Source organism: Falco punctatus, assembly GCF_963210335.1.
Source record: "Falco punctatus genome assembly, chromosome: 8".
Taxonomy (NCBI): Eukaryota; Metazoa; Chordata; class Aves; order Falconiformes; family Falconidae; genus Falco; species Falco punctatus.
Window position 1 is genome coordinate 65,485,084 of NC_137588.1, and position 19,549 is coordinate 65,504,632.

Below are 19,549 nucleotides of genomic sequence, written 5' to 3' on the forward strand. Positions count from 1 at the left end.
TAAAAAGGAAGTCTTTGTGTAACCTCCGTCTAACTCTGTCAGCCCCAACCGGTTGTTTGTGACTATGACACATCTGAGAAGTTCAGCCACGAACGAAAACCATGAACAAAACATGTCATGAGGCAGGTAAGTTCTGTATGTGAAACTACAAAAAAAATCCAACACCCCCCCAAAATGTATGGAATTACCATTTCCTGACCCACCAGGCTGGCATTGAGGACTGTCTTGGGGTTTGAAAACCTGGTTACAAAAAGGAAGACACCTTGGAGTGGAGATCTGCGGTACACTTGCTGTGGAAAAGCAATGAAATTCCCATAGATAATCTGCATATGTAATCGAAAACCAGGTGCAACAAAGCATTGAAACCAAATCAAACACTGCTCTACAGCAAAAACTGCTACATAAGTGATATTTATTAACGTTTTGCTATATTTACAGTTTCAACATAGTAAAACTCTGAAGTGAATTACCACTTGGCAGAAAGCACAGAAGTGCACATTAAATCTACATTTATAACCTATCATAGTCTCTGCTAACACAAATTACAAAAGCAAGAATTACAGGTATGTTAGGAGTTGTCTCAAGTCTCAAGCCAGAGGGGCGGGGGGGGGGAAAGCCTTTGTTTTGCAAGGTAATTTTTTATACAAAGTTGCAACGTGATCTTTAATTTTTACACTACCAATGTGTACCGTGAAAATCCCTATATAGCCCAAAAAAGTAGGCAGTATGAAAGTAAAGTATACTACAACATTGAATATAGACTATCAAAAAATTAATACTTGTTTTATACCTCAAGAATCTGTACCGCATAGACCCATTTTTTTCCATTCAGCCCTCAACAGCGCAGATGCTATCGGATTTACACAGCAGAAAGATGTGTAACCATAGCAAAGCCACTTCAAGTTTTGAGGTCATCCCTTTGGGCCCTCAGCATTACACAGGCTGTACAGGACAGATCAGAGCCCAAACTGGCTCCAAGGATAGAGGAGGAAATAAAGCAAGCCTGGCCCCTGCTGGCTCCTGGGCATGGCTCATGCTACCAAAATCACTACAGAAACAATCTATATAAGGCTTTATTAGCACGCCACAGACTCAACTGCAACAGCTTTTTCAAACATTAGCCACTAATGAGTTAATGATTACAGAATTCAGCATTAATTATTAAAATTTTACACCTAGAAACCAATAGAAAGAAATGCATCTCTTTTTTTGTTTGTTTGTTTTGTTTTCCAACAGTACGTTTATTTATTTTAAAGCAGGTGATTATTTTTCTTCTGCTCCAGAGTCTTGATTCACTTCCTGCAGGTGTGCTGTTGCTTCTTGAGGGAGTATTCACTATATGCAGGAAGACATTTTCCAGAAAACATCTGTCAGAGAAGGATATTGAATACTGAAACTATAGTTAGATTGTTATTTTAGATAACAGAAGGATGTAGCTCACAAAGAGTGCAGGATGTCTAAAGCTTATCAAGTATCTCAGTACACAATGACTAACTCTATCAAAACGCTCTGTAGTTTTCTGCATATTTTACAGTTCTGAAGAGTTAAAATTCCTTAGGGGAACACAGAAACTAAACCAGATGATGCTCTTAGAAACACTGGCATAAAAACCTACGGGTGCATGGAATTAAGTGCATTTACACTATGAGAACAAAATCTGACTCAGTCTTTAGTTGCTGCATCCACGCAGGATGATTATGAGTATTGTATCTTCCTGTCAAGTGTTCTGGTGTGAACATGACATCAGCTCTCACAAACTGTCTATTCCGGCCATACTGGCTAGAGCTGTTTAAAGCTGAGATCCAACATAAACCACCTCCACTTGTCATACAGCTGATGTACTGTGCTGAGACACTGCCAAGGATAATGCCCATTACTAGCACACGCAGACCGAACAGTAAACACGAACCTTTTGATTAGTTTAATCTTTACCCGTTCCTATTTTCAGTGATTTATTTGTATAATTTATTGCATAAATATTATTTGCACTAATTATTCTTCCCCTCCTAGTTTTCTAAAAACTATCCCTGGTCTAAAATGAAAATGATCATTCACCATATGCTTTTCATTATGCCCTACAGTGGAAATCTAATCTTAAGAACAATAACATGCTGAAAATCCAAGTCTTTTGTGGTTTCCCTGCTCAAAATTTAGGATTAAAGATTTATTGTAGGGGAAGTGCCAAAGTTGTAATATTTAGAAAGTATTCTGGATATTTATCTCAACATATATAAAAGAGAGAGTGCTTTTTGAAAGCTGCAAAATTACAACACCCCCTCCCCCCCAACAAATACATAATAAAAAAATTAAAACACTTTACACCTCCATCCTCATAAGCAAGGTCTCAAAAATTAAAAATTTCAAGCCTGTGCAACAAGAAACCACACAGTTTCTTTAAGAAATGAAAAAATAGTTTCAGTAAAGCAGCAAAAAAAAAAAAATTGTTCAGTGAGAACAAACTGATGGTAAAGCTGATGCTTAAACACTCACATTACATGACCATACAACTGGGGGAAATAAACCCTCTAGTGACTCAGCAGGAATTTGAGAGGATATTACAAATCCTGGAGGAGGTCATAAAACATAACTTTATTAAACGGAACTGAAACACTTCAATGAATTGACTCAACTACTTTTACACGCTATCACCAGTGGAAAACTCAAGCTAAAAAACACTGCACAAATGCTGTTTTATGTAGCATGTTCTCATACAGACTAGAAATGAAGCAGAATCTTATGCAGTTTGCAGTTTCTAATAAAAGGAAAATGCATTTGGAAAAATCAAGCCTCGGTTTTAGAAGCTGAACAATTTAATGACCCCCCAATTTAAAGCTGGGTTTTGTTCGGTTTCTTTATACTGCTGTCCCAGCTGCAATTGCTTCAATCCTGTCTTGGAGAAATCTAGTGTTATTATGATGTTTCTAAAGGGAGCATCATGTTGCATTCACCATTTGGGAAGCAACCATTAGAGGATTTCCTTCCCCTGAGGGAGAGAGGGCCAGTTAAGGCATGGCCATTATCTGCTGTAAGCAGGGAATTATGCTAGAAGGGTTCAACTACCTAAGCCTCCTTTAAAGTCCCATAGAAAAGGCTGAAACATTAAGGTTCAGCCTTAAAGAGAAAGACTTTCAGGCCTTAAGGTTTTTGAGATATTCAGGCAAGCTGGTATGTTCAAATATATGGGAGGGGTGTTCAAAGAGCAAAGGTGTGCAGTTTAATTTCTTCAGGAACTTGGCAGAAAATTCAAACAGCACGCAAAATTCAGACAAATTGTTGTTTCTGGGACATAAGCCAAAGACACTGGCACAATCTTTTAACAATATTCTGTGACCTTTACTCACATTTAGGACATACCACGTGTTTCAGGCACGTGATTTATTCTGAAAGGCACACTTGCCAAACACATTGCCATACCAAGGGGCAGAAATTTTGTTCTTACAATTCAAATCATGGAATCTAATGAATATACAACTCCTCAAAGCAAAAACTCTGGACGAAATGTCAGGTATTCCTCTGCTCTCTACCAAGGCAGTCTGGACTCTGTGGAAACAGCAGCTCTGCATGTGATACCAAGAAACAACTGTTTTCTGCTGCCTTGTGTTCTGAAAATATTGAAGCAAACACAAGTCTAGCCTAAAAGAGTCACTAAGTAGAGTAAAAACCAAAACAGAACAAACTGAGAAAAGCAGAAAGTTTACCTTCAGTAAATAAAGAGAACTCTGGTCCTGGGGAGAGTGGAAAAAGTATCTGGCATCTTCCTAACCTTTGCATAATTAATAAATCCTCTGAGGAACAGCAGAAAACCTAGATGGAAGAAACACATTTGTCCAGTTAACACAGGTGTTGCTTTTTCAACTAGAGAGGAAGCGGTTCAACTCACCATTACCAGTACAGAGGGACCTAAGTTTCTAGGACACACAACAGCCGACTAAATGCAAGGCTTTCTTGCTATCGATAACACTTAATCAATGACAGTTTCAGAAAATCTCATAAACAACCTTTCCTTAGGTAATCACAAAACTTTTGACTCCAAATGAGATCATGTCACGTCCAAGGGAGGAAAAAAGAAGAGAAAAAAAATAAAGACCACAACCCACTCTTCCATTTAAGATATTAGAACAGATACAATATCAGTTACTATTGGAGACAAGCATTGTCCGTTCTTTACTTCTTCTGGGAGATAAATAGGATGCTGCCACCAAGAAAGGACAACAAAAGGACAGCAGTTTTGTGTACCTTTAAAACCTAGAAGGCATTCAGTAAGAGCAGTACTGTGAGGGTTACATCTCAGTTTTACATCTGTACACATGCATTTTAATAGCCAGTAAAGCTACGCTCACAAAAGCCCTAATTGCACTTTACAAAGTTTTTAAGCATGCATTCCCTCTCACTGCCCCAAATACTCACCTAGTACAAGGAAGACCCACCAAAGCCAATACTGGCCGTCAAAGTAACCAGGAAAATAGGTGGAGAACTGAAAAAAAAAAACAAAAAACAAATAAAAAAGACCCCTTTTCTCACCAATTTCAGCAGTAACCAGATCAAGCCCACTGCATACAAGACACTGCATGAGGACTGCAAGGAACAAACTACCTCCACGAACTCTCATTTAAGGTTTTTCTACACACATCAGACCAACTCCAACCAAGGGGAATGGAACAGATTCAACACTCAGCCACAAACTCTTGCCATCAGTGGAGCAGACAAACACTACTGGTCAAATACTATTTTCCCTCGCGTGTCTGATCCAACCTCAGTTGCAGTTTCTGAAAGGGAAAACCAGGTTTGCAGCAGTGCATCATAGTAATTACAACACTGTAAGGTTGGACTGCAAACAAAAGTATGGTTGAAAAAGAAATTCCACATCTGTGGAACCCTTTGACAAGATTTTCTATTGGGAAAATTACTGCATATTGAAATGAAAGGCACTGGCACTATCAGAGCACTTAAGCTCACTATGTCGGTGGTAAATACAGTGTAATTTTTTGTGTTTTCATTCTATTCAAGCTTAAAGACCTAACAAAAGGTAAGCCTGTTATCAAAGTTTAAATCAAATCCAGTTAAGGTCACCTGTTTCTGTCACACCTCCTAGTCCAGCAAATGGTTCTTAACACCACTTTTAAAAGATGACCCCAAAAAGCTTAACTTTCTACAGAAACAGTTAACAGATGCTGTATTTACAAATTTTAACTCCTAGCCTCAAAGATTAGGTATGAAGTGCCAGCCCTAACACTAACGCTCTCTGCTTCTACTTACTCAAAGCTAACAAGCCTTTTTGCTTGAAATTCAAACTTTCAGCCCAGGATCTCTGCATGCCATTTTCACAGGCCCCAGAGATAAAGCTTTTCTGATAGAAGTATTTTCTCCCAGTCCCTCCAAAAAATATTTTGGCTTTTTTTTCCCATTTATTCTGGCATCAGCACCTTTACATCCCACACCTCACATCCCCCTTCTAGAAAGGTTTCTCTGGAACTAGGCTCTGATCAGTCCTTCCCTTCCTCTCCCTGTGTGATCTGGTGGAGGGGAGCACAGTGGATATTTTAACAGCCTGGATATGCCCCGAGTTTTTGTGGAAATAAAACAGAAAAGTGTGCTTCCCCCTGATCCTCTCCTGCTTGTGCCGCAGGCACGTTGCACCAGAGGGCACCAGTGGGCTTCTCCCATCCGTGTCACAGACAAAACGGTGCCTGCCTCTTCCAGCCAAAAGAAGAGAACCTCACCCCTCCTAATGCCTAAGTCCCTATTTCCCCTCTCCTCATCTGCTATCCAACGTTTTAGAGACTTTCCCCCCTCCAAGGAGCACCTAAGGAACAGCATACTGGAGACAAACATCCCTGTGCTAACAGCAGAGCTTGATTTACCTGGATAAACATTTTACAAAGATCAGTCATTGTTACTGCTCAACACACAAACACATTCCAAACCAATACAGTGGCTCTATCAGACAGCACCATAGTTGGGTGTGGACTCTTTATTCTCTTTTATTATTATTTAATTATTATAATAATTCCAGCACATAAACAGGGCAGCATGATGAAAACCCACTGTTCTTAGTAAATAAGGGGCTCAATCTATTGTGTTATAAACAGCTACATGTGTAACTTTGGTATAAGGAACATAAAAACAAGCTGGAGGGAGGGGGGGATAATAATAATAATAATTAAAAAAAGAGTACCACCATTTGTGTGTTTTGCACTACACTACTTACCCTGACAATAAGGATCCACTTAATAAGAGACAGACCAAACCCAGAAATGGCCCCGTATCGTCCTGCAGCTGAAGTAGTCAGACAGAAAGACAGGAAAAATCCAATCCAGTTGAAGAGGAATGCCACTGAGAAAGTAGGATAAAAGCTGCAGGTTAAGCCCTCTTTACATTCAAAGGAAAAAAAGGAAAAACCATAAAATCCTCACACACAGGTTTTTCCTGGTGCTACATAAGCATTAAGCGTGAAAACAGCTATTTTGGGTCACTCCCTAAAAACACTGAGTTCCACCATGTACTTACTGAAGAAAGTTAGCATGAAAATGCCGTCATTTCCTATCCTCAACTGGTCGGTGTCGTCAAAGTCATCCCGTGTCACAAAGTCATCATCCTGCAAATTAAAGGGAGACAAGACATGGGTGGATTTAAATCAGTCCAACCCACATGGCAATCCCAATTCTGCATGTGGCTCTTCAAGAAAGGGCCAGCAAATTGTATAACCCTCAAAAAGCAGCATACAATGGAGGGATACAAAATGCTTCATTTACATTTAAGGGAATTCCTCCATGGGGCAGGGGCCTGGAATCCTGAATCTCAAAAGGCTACAAATGCAAGGAGGAAAAATTCCTGCTTCTCATCCTGAGATGAGGCAAGCCATGAACTATATACATAATACAAATTTTATGTATATGCTTGTTTATTTTTAGGATAGTCAAGATCCAGGATATTCTTGTTCTTACTGTAAGGAATTCCCCTATTCATAAAAAAATTAAACTTATCATCTCAGCAAGGAATTTGGCTTCTGCACAGAAGTACAACGAACAGTGAACATCTAATGCTAGCAGGGGCAGAAGAAGAGGCTGAACAAGAGACAGCGTTGAAAAAACAAAAGGAAATTAAAAAAATTTAAAAATATCATTCTGACAGAATGGTTTTATCATCCTTGTACCAGCTACACTGACCTCTGGAAAAGTCAAATAAGCAAGCAGCAGGAGTATCAAGGTAGATATGCTAGATGGTGGAACAAATAACCCTAAATCTCTTAATAAAAGAAAATTAAAAACAAGAAAAACCCCAACCAGTGGCAGTGCACATGGCTACAGTACAGTGCCTCTGTCAGCTTGCCAAAGTAATCTGGATAGCACATGCTGGCATTACTGAGATGTTTTACATCATCATAGCCAGAGGAAAATTAAAAAAAACAAACAACCAAAACAACAAAAAAAAATTGCTACAGAACTCTTAGGAGTATGCAATATCACTACCCCAGAAAGCTTAAAAAAAACCCCAACAAAACAACAAAAATAAAGAAGAAAGAAAAAAGTCATGATACTTGATCAGCAGGAGTTAAACCATAAACTCTACACAAGAAATGTGGAAGACATACAGCCGGCATACTCACCCTTCCAGGAACCAAGGGAATTGTGGCTTCAGCCTTGGTTCTCTCTGCCTCATCATAACTAGGCAGTGTTGTGGCCACATTGTAAGATGGAGGCTTAGGAAATCCTGACTCATCCTTGTAGTCAAAATAAGCTGAAAAAAACCCCGTTATACAGAAGGTAACTCGTTGGTTCCTTAAGAACGCCACGTGGGGAATAAGAAGGGTTTCAGATGACTTCAAAAGACCCCAGTATCCCATAGTGCTGAAGCCTGCCCCTTCTGTTCCCTACCCACCCTTCTAGCCTCTTCCCATCCTAAAACAGTGAAAAACAGGAGTACCTTGTAATACCAAGTAATATACAAAGCACTGCTTTAACATACCTGGCTGTACTTAATTTTTTAAAACAGTGATACATGCTGTGTCTCTCCTAACTTCAATAAACAGAAGTAGTTGTATTTTCAAATCCAAGAGGTTTGAGTGAGTCAAAGGATCACTGCAAGCCTCAGGCCACTGGTGACCAATCTGTCCAGAGACAGACTTCAAACTGTTTTCTGATGGAGGGGAAAGGGATTGGAGCAAAAATCAAACATAGCATTTCTGAGCACCACTTGCTGACACACACTAAGGAACCAGAACTGGTGGGACATCTTTATGGTTACTGTGCCAAGGCAGGACACTCAACAAGCAGCTCAAGAAACACAGTATTCAAACTTCTATCCAAAGCCAGCTGGCTATTTGAGAGGCTGACAGTACGCTGCATTTTATTCACAAATCTTATTTAAACAGCTGACTCTGAAAGTACTGGAGGGGAAAAAATAAATTGCAAGATTTACCTCAGCCAAAATACCCTGATACATAATCGGCACAAAACAAGCTGGTTTGCTAAAAGCTACGAGTGACATGACAGTATAATGACTCAGAATAAGTATAATTCTTATGACCAAGTACTCAGTTGCTGAGAACTGCAGGAAGAGTGAATTCTTTAATCCCTTTTAAGTAACAAGTCCTTTTTGGAAGGAGCACAGCATCATCCAAATGCCAAATAATGAGAGGGGAACCACAAATCTTCACAGCACTTTGATTTTGAACTGTCTTCGATCTACCAAGAACACTGTGAAATGTAACTTGAACACCACTTGATGGTATGACATCAGATGAATGTAGCCAAAATGCATCTTCTAAACCCCAAGTAACAACAGTCTCTCTGGATCAATTCTGATCCTTCGCAGCCTTGGTAAGGATGCTACAATGCCATCTGTCAGTAATAAAAACAAGTAAGAAGGAACAACAGAGCAAACTTAGCTGTTTCCTTGCAGTTGAATTTACCTGTGTTTTCTGCAGAAATGCTGCTGTAAGGTGGAGGGGCGTCATTCACCACTGATGCAGACTCGCCTGGCTCCTCTTCATTCTGCAGCTGAACAGACCCACACAGAGGAGAGGTTAACAGGGTTTCTCGAGTTCTGCAAAAATTCCCTCCCCCCCGCCCCAGTTTTATTTGCACACAACAGACTCTTCTGGAAGAAGACGACTGTTCTATGACACCATAGGACATATGAGCAGCTGCTCAGCTTCTCTCTGAAGCACTCCCACTTTAAACAATCAACATGCCACCTCAGTTTTAATGTGTTTTTACATTGCATCCTCACACACCTGGACTTCAACAAAGCACAGCACATACCTTTTCAATACCATTTCATTTCTCTGGTACTTCCTCAGATTCCTCAGCTCACACTGCTTAGGAGCTGCAGTTGCATCTGTTTTAGTCAAAGAAATATCACAAGATACACACCAAAACCACTGCTGCCTGTGGCTTTGCTGTTTTTTTTTTTTTTTTACATGGAGACATTATATAATGATACATACAAGCATGCATCTTGGCATTTCCCTTCAAACTTTCACACTGCATTACTGAAAAGGAGAAAGTTTATTTTGTGCACTGTGCTTCCCACAGGTTCTGTATAAATAACCAAACAGCTCATCAAATATACAGTGCCACATGAAGCAGGTAGGCACACCAGGCTTTGATCAGAGAAGCCAGCAATACCAGGCCAGAAGCATTCAAAGCAGAATGCACCAGAAAGGAAATGAGAAATCAGCTGCCATTTAATTTTTCTTTTTTCTTCTTTCCATTTCTCATCACCGCGTCAACAAAGATGCTGAGGTTGTATGCAGAAAGACAACTCATTTCAAAAGAGCACCTTGGGACTAAACCACTGGCCTGAACAGAAAAGTACTACCCTCCTCCTTTGTAATCACCACTAAACAATAGCAACCCTGCAACTTCTTCAACAGCTTCTTGAACTATCCCTCCTGCTCACCCGTGCTAATATTCTTCAAGCCATCCATGACATTTTGCTTTCTTTTCTTTGGAGAGGCACGTTGCCATTCAAGTTATTACCAACCATTTAATGCAGGAGGGTGAGGGGGTGGGCATATGTTCTTGTTTTACTTGTATGTATTACCAAGAAAAAAAATTAAAATCAGCTCACACTTCTAAAGGAAGGTCTTCTTTTATACATAACTGTTGTGTGTCTCAGGTTTTTATTCCTTTTGCTGCCTAAGATCAGACTACATCCATGCCCTCCGTGAAAGTCAAAGCCAAAACTTTTTTGAGATGTTTTAAGTGCAATTGATTGGACATTTGCATCCAAAGCACAGCTGCCTGTCTGAATCGTGACACATCCAAGTCCTACAAGTTTGCTGAGAAGAGCATGAATCGTTTCATTTTCTCTGCCATTAACTAGACTGCTGCACGCTTCCATCAGCTGCACAACTGCGAGCACACACAGAAGGAGTAACTGCAAGTCCATGGTTCATTGCACTGTGGCCAGACACAATGTCCCTGCTGGCTTTTCACCTCCTAGGTAAGGAGGCCACCTTCCTCCCCATCCTGCCAGCATAGCTGATGTGTCACACCTCCCCACATCCCTTACGCCAGAAAGACTTAAACACACCTGCCGTTAAAGGAGTTTAACCTGACAATTTAAATTAAAACTAATTAAAAAAAACTAATTTAAATTAGTTGTGTGAGCAGGCAACAACACTTAGCGGTTCTGCTGGCAGGTCCAAGGGGTCAGATGAGAGGCAGAGAGGGGAAGAAACAACAGGAGGAAGCACTGGAAAAAATTCAATAGCACTGTCACCCAGTTCAGCTGTACCAAAACAACAGAACATCACAGCACTGCATTCTGTTTCACTATCCGACAAAGCTCACCTTGCTACTCTAAGAGCAAGCCTCCATCCTCTCCCCATTCACATTTTCCAAACCGGAGAGGTGATAAAAAAAACCAAAGAGGGAGCGAGCTGGTCAGCCCCAAGCTTTCAACTCCCCACATGGCACAAAGCTGAACCACTTCCTTGAAGAAGAAATTTAGTGATCCAGATGAAAATGTAATCCGTATTACACCAAAAGCACCTCCTAGCACAGATGCTGCGACTGTCAGCAGGAGGCATCAAAAATGCTGGCTCCCGGACAGATGTGAACCCATACCAGATCAATCCCTTCCAGTGCCTCAGGAGCGAGGCTGCAGAGGTGGCAGGTACCTGCTTCGATGGCAGCACCTTTAATTAGCCTCAGGGCGCCGAGCAATTAACAGGGTAATCTCCAGTAACTCCTACAACAACAATGTGTCTCCATCTTTTTCAAACTAGCTAACTCAGCATGAACCCTTATAAAGAAACAAAAATACCTTATTTTACAAACCCCATGGAGTTGAGTCATTAGAACAAAATGCAAACTTGTGAATTGCCTATTAATAAGCTTTAAAAAAAGATATTTTTTTTTTAAAAAGAGAGCACTGCTGCAGAAATTCAAGAGCAGCCTGCACGCGTATGAGAGGGGCAACTGCGCGATAACCCAGTAAAACCCAGAGTGAAATAAGCTGATTTGGTCTCCCAGCTCTTCAGTCTATAAATTCTCAGAAAATACTCCACCATGCTTATTTTCAGTCTGTCCATGAAAATTCAATACTTCTCCCCTTTTTTTTCTTCTGCCTCCGCAGCACCCAGTCTATTACCGAAGGAGGAAAGACTCTGACATGCTAGGGATACTCCCTGGATACCACATGCTCTGCATTACCTACTCCCTTAGTCAGGGCTGGCAGAAATTAAACCCCTAATGTTTCTAAGAAAGACTACATATACAGCCTAAAAGTACAACACCAAGGAGGGGGAAGGAAAGCACTAGATATGACAACACTGGAAGAGATGAAACAAAACAGGACACAGATAAGTGTAATATTAATTTCTACCACTGGAATTCTTACGTATTTCTTTTTTACTATTGGAAAAGAGTGTATTTTATAACATATCATGTGGGAGAAACCAAGCTGAACTCACTGCTGGCTTCAAACCATCACAATTCAGGTGATGACACAAAAAACGCAGTTACTTTTTAAGGTCGAGCTAGAGGCTATAGAAAGTATACAGTTACAGAAAACAGATTTTTCCTCTGAAGGACAAGGTACACAAATGCCTTCCAGCCCTTCTAACGATTCCAGGCTTCTAAAATTCAACTCAGTGCTTATTATCAAAGCAGCAAGGGTTCATGTGATGGGAAGAATGAGTCATCAGGCCTCACATGGCCCTGCTGCCATGGCCTCTTGAGTTCCACCTGCCCCATGCAGCACCAGGTACACAACAAGGAAGGCTGCGCTACTCGCTACTGCTACTCAGGTTTGTGTAGCGGGCAGTTCCCCCTCGGGCCGCTGCTGAGAGATCACAGAACGCAGAGAACCTGATTAAAGCAGTGTTTGACTTCAGCCTATTTTGCAGAGGCTGAAGGGTATTCTTTCTTTGATTCACTGATGGATTTTAAAGCCTGATTCTTGTATTTGTGGCATTAAAAAATAAGGTAGTCTTTACAGCAATGCATACAGTTATTAAACCAAAAGTCTGGCTGTTGAAAGTTGCCTGATAGAACAGGGTAAGACCCAGGGACATTTATTTTCAAAAAAAACACCATCAGAAGCTTGGCTCTGAGTAAGACATTGCCTTTGTCTGCCACTGCCCCCTGGCTGAGATGTATCACATTTATACATGCAGTGCAGTAGCATTAAGTTCAAAACTTACAAAATATTTCCACGCAAACGTCGAGGACAGCATTTCCAATAAATATATTTATTTCTTCCAAATTTTCTACCCTTAGTACATGGGCTGCTGACACAGCTTTGGATATTTTTTTTTAACCTCTCCCTGCCCCAAGTCCTAGGCTGCATACAAATATTCTTACTACAAGCTTCGCCTTTAGCAATGTATCATCAGTAAATGTATTACCTCAGCCACACATCATCAATGTTTACTGCATTTCAGTTCTTATTTTATGTTTGTGCACGCAAAGTAAAACTGCACCGAAAGCCCACACAGGAATTCTAGAATGAAGATAACCCTAATCAGATCTCATTGTTATTGTTACTATGGTTTCTCTGAGATTTAAAAAAGCCAGATATTTAGGCTAATGACAGAAAGAGAATCCATTTTTTTTAAAAAGGTGTCAGAATTGATTTTTTTCAGAACAATGAAATCATAACCTTTGCAAGCCAAATGTTAAAAAAAAGAATAAATAAAAATCTGTATCTCCACTAAATTTGAGAGTACCCCAGCAAGACAACAGCCTGCCCACAAAAAGCTTACACCTCATTCCCATTGCAACACCCCTTACTTTCTTCCTTCCCTGTCTCTGACCTTTCAGAAGTAGACAAAAAGTTGCTAGCAACTGTGAAGAAGAGAATTACTTCTACTGACTTAAGCTTCACTTTAAACGTACCCCGATCTGAAATCCTGACTTTTGCCCAATGCTGTTGCAAACTCCTATATCTTAATATCAGCTTATTAATCAGCAGGAAAAATGATAAGCTATTACACAAGTCAACCCACATTCATCAGCCCTCTACTTGACAAGCAAATAACTGTTTTCTCCCGTAGGCACTTCCAGTTCATTTAACCAAAGGAGAGTGACAGCCCCGAATAGCGTTGTTTACTCCAGCTCCCTGCGCTCAGGCACCACCGCATGGGGTGGGCTGTGCAGCTTTTAGGTGACTCGCCCATCACCGGGGCACGGTGGGCCGGGCCGTCAGGGCGAGGGGACGGGGGGCATGCTGTCTAAGCAAACTCTTCCCTGGCTTCTCCCCACACTGGGGAAATGCTGATGCTCCTGCCCAAGCCTTGTGCTGGGGAACTGATTCTCCCCAGGGCCCCAAGCACAGCCCAGCTCTGGGGGGCGCCTTCTGAGGTCCCTGCCAACCTGAGCTACTCCTTCATTTTAATAAAGCACTGAAAACCATGCCTCCACTCCCCACTCCCCTTCCCAAAACATACCTTCCCCATCCCCCCACCCCTCCAGCTGGACCAGCTCCCTGCCACACAGTGAGCACACAGCTACGCCCGCTCAGCAGGACTCACGGCACTGGGCAAGAACCAGAAACCAGAGGGAGCATCCACCTGAAGGGTATGTTTGCAACAACCCTCCCAGCTACCAAGGTAAAAAACACAAATCAAAATGTATTTTGTGCCCAACAAAATACAACCCACGAGGGTGTCGTTATTCACTGACTCACTGCAGTTAATGGCCTGACAACATGGAAATAACACCTCAGTCCTGGGAAACAGAGTGATCCAATTCCCTTGCCTCTGTTTAAACGGCGAATTATACTGGTCTGGCTAGACCATAAACAAGCACTTGGGCCAGCACAAACCTGCGCCTACATACTGTCCTTAGATTTGAGTGTTCAAGGTCTTAATGCAGAAGAAGTAGGTTTTAATCTTAGATAGCTGTAACAATTTCCCACACTTAAAGCATAAGGCCATACCATAACATTTAGGATCAGATTAACATTTTTCTGGATACTAAGACATAACAGAAAAACCTCTGCATCTTTTAGGCATTTTAAAACATCACATTTTTTTAACTGTCATATGAAGAATGTTACATTACCTTCAATGAAAAAAAAATCCCATTGTGGCACTATGTATCAAATTTGGAAATTTCACAAGAAGAGGTAGTAGGAGAACAGAATGGATACACCTTAATATTGCATTTTTCTCATTAGTCCCAATGACAAAGAAGCAGAGTTCACACACACATGGAACCTCTGCAACTTGCTTTTGGTATGATTACTTTTAAGACACAATGCCAAGGCCGCATAAAGAGGTACCACATTCCTGACAGCCACTTAAGAACCCAAAGGCCTGAGGGCCTGTTCCTACATCTGCTTCCCAGATGGGGACAGAGCCCCACTGAATTTTATCGATGATAGAAAAAGTCACCAAAGAAGTCCAACTAAGAGTCCAGCGCAATCCTGATACTCGAGATAATATTTTATTACAAAGGTTGCATGCAAGGCTATTTTCTCCTGTTACACTAGCTATGTGGTAATACTGGACTACTACTGTTTCACTGCCTGTCCTGAGTCCTTTGAGTTTTAGAGACAGAATGCATTTTAATTCTGTAATTACTTTTTCACACAGAATCACTAAAACCTTGCAAACTCACCTGACAGGTATTGCTGCCTACAGAAGTGGTTGTTTCAGAACAAAGCGGTGAGATTTTAGTCACCTGAGCTCAGATCAGCCTGCACATTGGGCCACTTCAGACAATGCTGCAGCAGAACCTCAGAGTGGCAGCTGTGCAAGAAATGTGATTTTATTCCACAACTTTTAAAAAAATCTTTACTGTTTTTATGTCAATTGACATCTTCTATTCTACTTATCTGAATACAAAACCCAAGAAAATAAAAAAAAAATGTAAAAACAAACTGCCCTGAAAATTTCCTTTCTTATCAGTTGCCTGTATCTTTAGCAAGCACATCTTCTGCATACTACAAGTACCTTGGAAAAAAATAGCCACTAACATCACTAATTCTAACTGCTGACATTATAAGATTTGGTATATTTTAATCTTTTAGTTTCAATCTGTGTGCCCCTTTGCAACTGAAAAATTAAATACAAGCTTAAGGTAAGCACGAGGTGGCAACTGATGTCTGCTCCTCTGCTTTCCCAGATACTGAGTAAGTATTGAGATCCTTCATGGATTTAAACTGTATTCACACTAGATCTTCAGAAACATATTTCTTCTACAGTTTCACTGAAAGAAAACCAAGCAAATGGCAAAATTTTTCTTCCTTACGTTTCTCATAGACACCTCCCCTTACAAAATGATTCATGATCCATGTAAACCTTCAACAAGTGGAACAGGAAGAAATGCCACTTTAAAAAGGAGTACACCTTCATTACTTAACACACCTACCTTTTCTAGGTGGGTTTACATTACATAAATCACATACATTTTCAAATGCTTCAAGTAAAAAGCATGCCTCTGTTAACACACAGCGTAAATAAACCTATTAAAAGTCTGGCTGTTTTTTGCAGAATGGAGACTAGTCTCTATGCTAAGGACGACATGCAGTTCTGCCACTGAATTCACAATCCAGTGGTTATCCTCAAAAGACATTAAGCCACCAAATCCCAGCAACATCTTTGTTCAGCTTTCCCAAAGGCAGGTCTAAATGACAACAGCCTCCCAGTGTCCCTTTTTGGGATGCAACACCACCCAGAATAACACTACCAGGGCGTGCTGCAGCCTTTCTTCCTCCCAAATATCTCCCATTCCCACCACCACCAAGGCCCCATTAGCCAGTCCACAGAGGAGGAACCAAAACCAGCAGTCTGCCCTGGTCCACCTTGCCTGGCTCCTGCACGCTGCCCCAGCCTGCGCTCCTGACAGAAAGGGGCTGGAAAAGCAGAGCTCTCTTCTCTGGAGTCTTAGCTTTACTCTTCATCAAGCTGCGCTTCCTCAGTATATTAGATCAGACTGCCACATCCATCGACAGGCGTCATCACAGGCTATTTTTTATCAGATTATCTAATGCCAAAACAAAGCACAAGTGCTAGAAAGCCAGCTTTAGAAAATAAATCCTATGCCACTGAACACCCTTTTAACGCTGCATGTATTAGTGAACGGACACAGGTTGTGAGTTTTCAGCAAAAGAGGCTGCTGGGGTGCAGGGGCAGCACCCCCCACCTGCAGGGCAGCACGGGCTGCGGAACAGGGTGGAAGAAGAAACACACAGGTTTCAAACTCAGTTACCAATTTCTGTTGTCCTGAGGTCATCTTCATTAACTAACACCTTTTTTTTTTCCCCTCAAAATAGACACATTCAGGGAATCCTACAAATAATGTACACATTCAAATAGTGCCCACACCTCAACAGTGCCGCTCCTACACACAGGTCAATACACTAGTAACACTTTGCAGAGCAGGAGCTATGTGACCCTGGCATGCTCGGATGGTAGGTCGCATTTAGCTGTACAGGAATCGCCTAACTATGTAACAAAATCTGCTAATGTATTACCCTTATCACCCCCCCCACACACACACAATCAAGTTGTAAAATTCTCAGTTCTCCTCCATTGCCTCTGAATCCAGGAATTTAAAAGATTAAATGAGCTTGTTCTGAATTTCTACAGGCTACCTCCAGCACTCACTGGACCCTGTAACTCAGCACTAGTCCTTACAGTTACCAATTCACTGCAAGTCTTTATTTGCTGGCACATGATGCATTCATTAATTGTACATGCATACACACAACAGGTTTCAATGTATGGAAAGAAAATAGATACATTTAATGCTAGAGAGACTCTCCCACCCTCTCATCTCCTCTTCATCTAAATACCAATTCCGCATCTTTAGTTTCACAGCTTGCAGGGTTTATTGGAGCAACACAAGCATTAGGAGCCAGTTCAGCAATAACACACTCTACAACACATACAAATACCATGGTTCTGGCAGAGGGTGAGGGAAAAACAGCAGTTTCTAAATAGCTACATAAAAATATATTTATTTACATGCGAGTTTCTGATTCCACACTCCAGCTAAACCACTCATTTTGTGGGGCCTCCGTTACCTGTTTGTCTTTAGCAGTATAAATCCTCTGGGGCACAGCCTGCCTCCCTGATCTCTGCAGTACCATGCAGTTATGCTCTAGAGCAACAGTGGTGTCTGCTGTGTGTCTGCCTGATGTGTTAGCGGGATCTGGTGAAACAACAGCTTTACACATTTCTCTTTAAGGAAACCAGGATTGTGCTTATCAGTCAGGTACAGAGTCACTGAAGAGCAACGCAAGAAAGTCCTTCAGCACATTTTGTCACCAATTTCCACAGCCACAAGGTGACTGGACACAAAGCTAGATCCCTTTGTAAAAGACATTTGTGAAAATGTTTGTCAGGGTCGCAGGACTCCAATGGGAAAGATGACTAGTAAAGAGACCTGCTTATTTGTACCTATCATTTCCGAGAACAACCACAAAGAGATTTGTCTTTGTAAGTGAACACATCTGTTTTGCACAGAATATAAAAAAAAACCCCAAACCCCCTAAGTTTTACTTAACTTTCTAGTACGTAAAAACCAGAAGCCTCCAGCTGTCATAATGAGACTAACATTCTATGCCAATGGGAAGGGGCATCTTGTATTCTAAAAAGAGCGAGCCCACCCACACTTGAAATTGCTACCAAGACAGAGTCATAACACAGCTATTCCTTCCAAGAGCCTTGGTTAAACAGGAGAGAAATGGCTACCATTTTAAAGGATTTCTCCCTTACTTTAAGCAGAAAAGCCTCCACGTCTGCACATCAGAAATGCGTGCCAGTGGGAGCTGGGTCACACAGCGGGGCCCAAATGACCCCAAATTCTGTGAGGCTGACACTCTTGGAAAGACACATCCTTTCCTTCAGGAAGCAGGGAAGGAAGAACAACCTCAAATTTATGGGAGAGCTCTTTAAGGGCAGCCTCCGGCCTACAGGGATTTCATATGCATCTCATGTAAAACATAAAGCAAAACTGACAGTGATCTAGAGACAACACAGAGCAAGTTCGCTCACCTGCGGGCTGGAACCGGGGCCGCGGAGCGTCTCCGCAGCATCGCTGGAGGCCAGAGAGGAAAACGGCCAGCAGGGCCGGAACCCTGCGCGCAAGGTCGCTCCGGTCCCTCCGCCGCGCCTCCCTCCAAGGCCGGCCCCGGCAGACACCGGCCCCGGCGAGAGGCCTGCGGCAGCGCGGCCCCGCAGCCGGCGGTGAACAGCACCGCAACATGAGCTCGGCCCGGCCGTCGGCGGCGCCCGCCGCGCCCCTGCGGGCAGCCCAGGCCTCCGCCCCAGGCGCTGCTGCCGCCGCCACCGGAGGCCGCGAGTCCAGTCACCGCCCCGCTCTCCCCCTTCCCTCCGCAGCGGGACAGCGGCGCCCGCAGGCCGGGCCCCGGCCCGCCCGCCGCCCCGGGAGACGCCCTGCCTCGGGCCAGGGCCGAGCCACCGCCTGACTCCCCGGGACGCAGCCGCGGGGCGCAGGAGGCGGCAGCGTCACCCTGCCCCACAGCGCAGCGGCGGCAGGTCCCCGCCCGGCCCTGGGCTCCACCACTCCCCTGCGCGGCCTACAGAGCCGCGGCGCTCGCGTGCCCGCCGCCCCCCTCACCTGCTGGTATCGGCCGCTGCTGGGCTCGGCGGCCGCGGCCGCCATGACGCTCGCAGGGGAGAGAGCGAGCGGCGGAGCCGGAGGACCTGGGCGGCGGCACTGCCCGGCCGCCTCCCGACGGGCGCTGCGGCGGCAGTCGGGTCGCTCCTCGCTGCGGCTCCGTTCCCGCCCTCCGCCCGTCACGCTCTGTCGCGTCCGCTCCCGCCCCCGGCCCCGCCTGCCCACCGGGCCGCCCCGCGGGGCCGGGCCAGGCGCGTCCCCACAGCAGCGGGAGCTGCGGCGGGGCCGAGGCCGCTCTCGGCGGCGGGGTGGCCCCGGGGCCGGCTCCGCTGAGTGCCCGGAGGGAGACTGAAAGCAGCCCGCAGCCAGCTGCGGGGGCCCGGCTCCGGACCGACAGGCGGAGCGGGCCGCGGGTGAGAGCGTGAGGGGCCCGAGGCAGCTCTGCCCCAAGCACCTTCCCTGGCAGTTCGTGGCAGTGCAGCAGTGACCCCACAAGTTCTGTGCGC

The 19,549-nt window shown here is 43.4% G+C and overlaps 1 protein-coding gene across 3 annotated transcripts; it reads right to left on the reverse strand.

The window, feature by feature from the left end:
- Positions 1-395: 395 nt before the first annotated feature.
- Positions 396-19,230, reverse strand: NDFIP1 (Nedd4 family interacting protein 1). 3 transcript variants are annotated; one of them, XM_080398191.1, is made up of 8 exons: positions 19,044-19,230; positions 8,912-8,999; positions 7,607-7,737; positions 6,508-6,595; positions 6,209-6,333; positions 4,408-4,474; positions 3,699-3,804; positions 396-1,335 (listed from the first exon to the last, which is right to left on the reverse strand). In XM_080398191.1, the coding sequence occupies exons 1-7, from the start codon at positions 19,086-19,088 to the stop codon at positions 3,701-3,703; spliced, it is 648 nt and encodes a 215-aa protein (XP_080254317.1). In that variant the 5' UTR covers positions 19,089-19,230; the 3' UTR covers positions 396-1,335; positions 3,699-3,700. The 3 variants fall into 3 exon arrangements, with proteins under 3 accessions (XP_080254317.1, XP_080254315.1, XP_080254316.1); XM_080398189.1 differs by having other exon boundaries at positions 396-1,367; XM_080398190.1 differs by having other exon boundaries at positions 396-1,390.
- Positions 19,231-19,549: the final 319 nt, after the last annotated feature.

Excerpts from the sequence above, each read along its gene's own strand:
- NDFIP1 (XM_080398191.1), bottom strand. The coding sequence starts at position 19,088 with ATGGCGGCCGCGGCCGCCGAGCCCAGCAGCGGCCGATACCAGCAG. Across the intron at positions 9,000-19,043 it reads GCAGCGGCCGATACCAGCAG|CTGCAGAATGAAGAGGAGCC; the intron begins GTGAGGGGGGCG and ends GGGTCTGTTCAG. Across the intron at positions 7,738-8,911 it reads CATTTCTGCAGAAAACACAG|CTTATTTTGACTACAAGGAT; the intron begins GTAAATTCAACT and ends GGTTTTTTTCAG.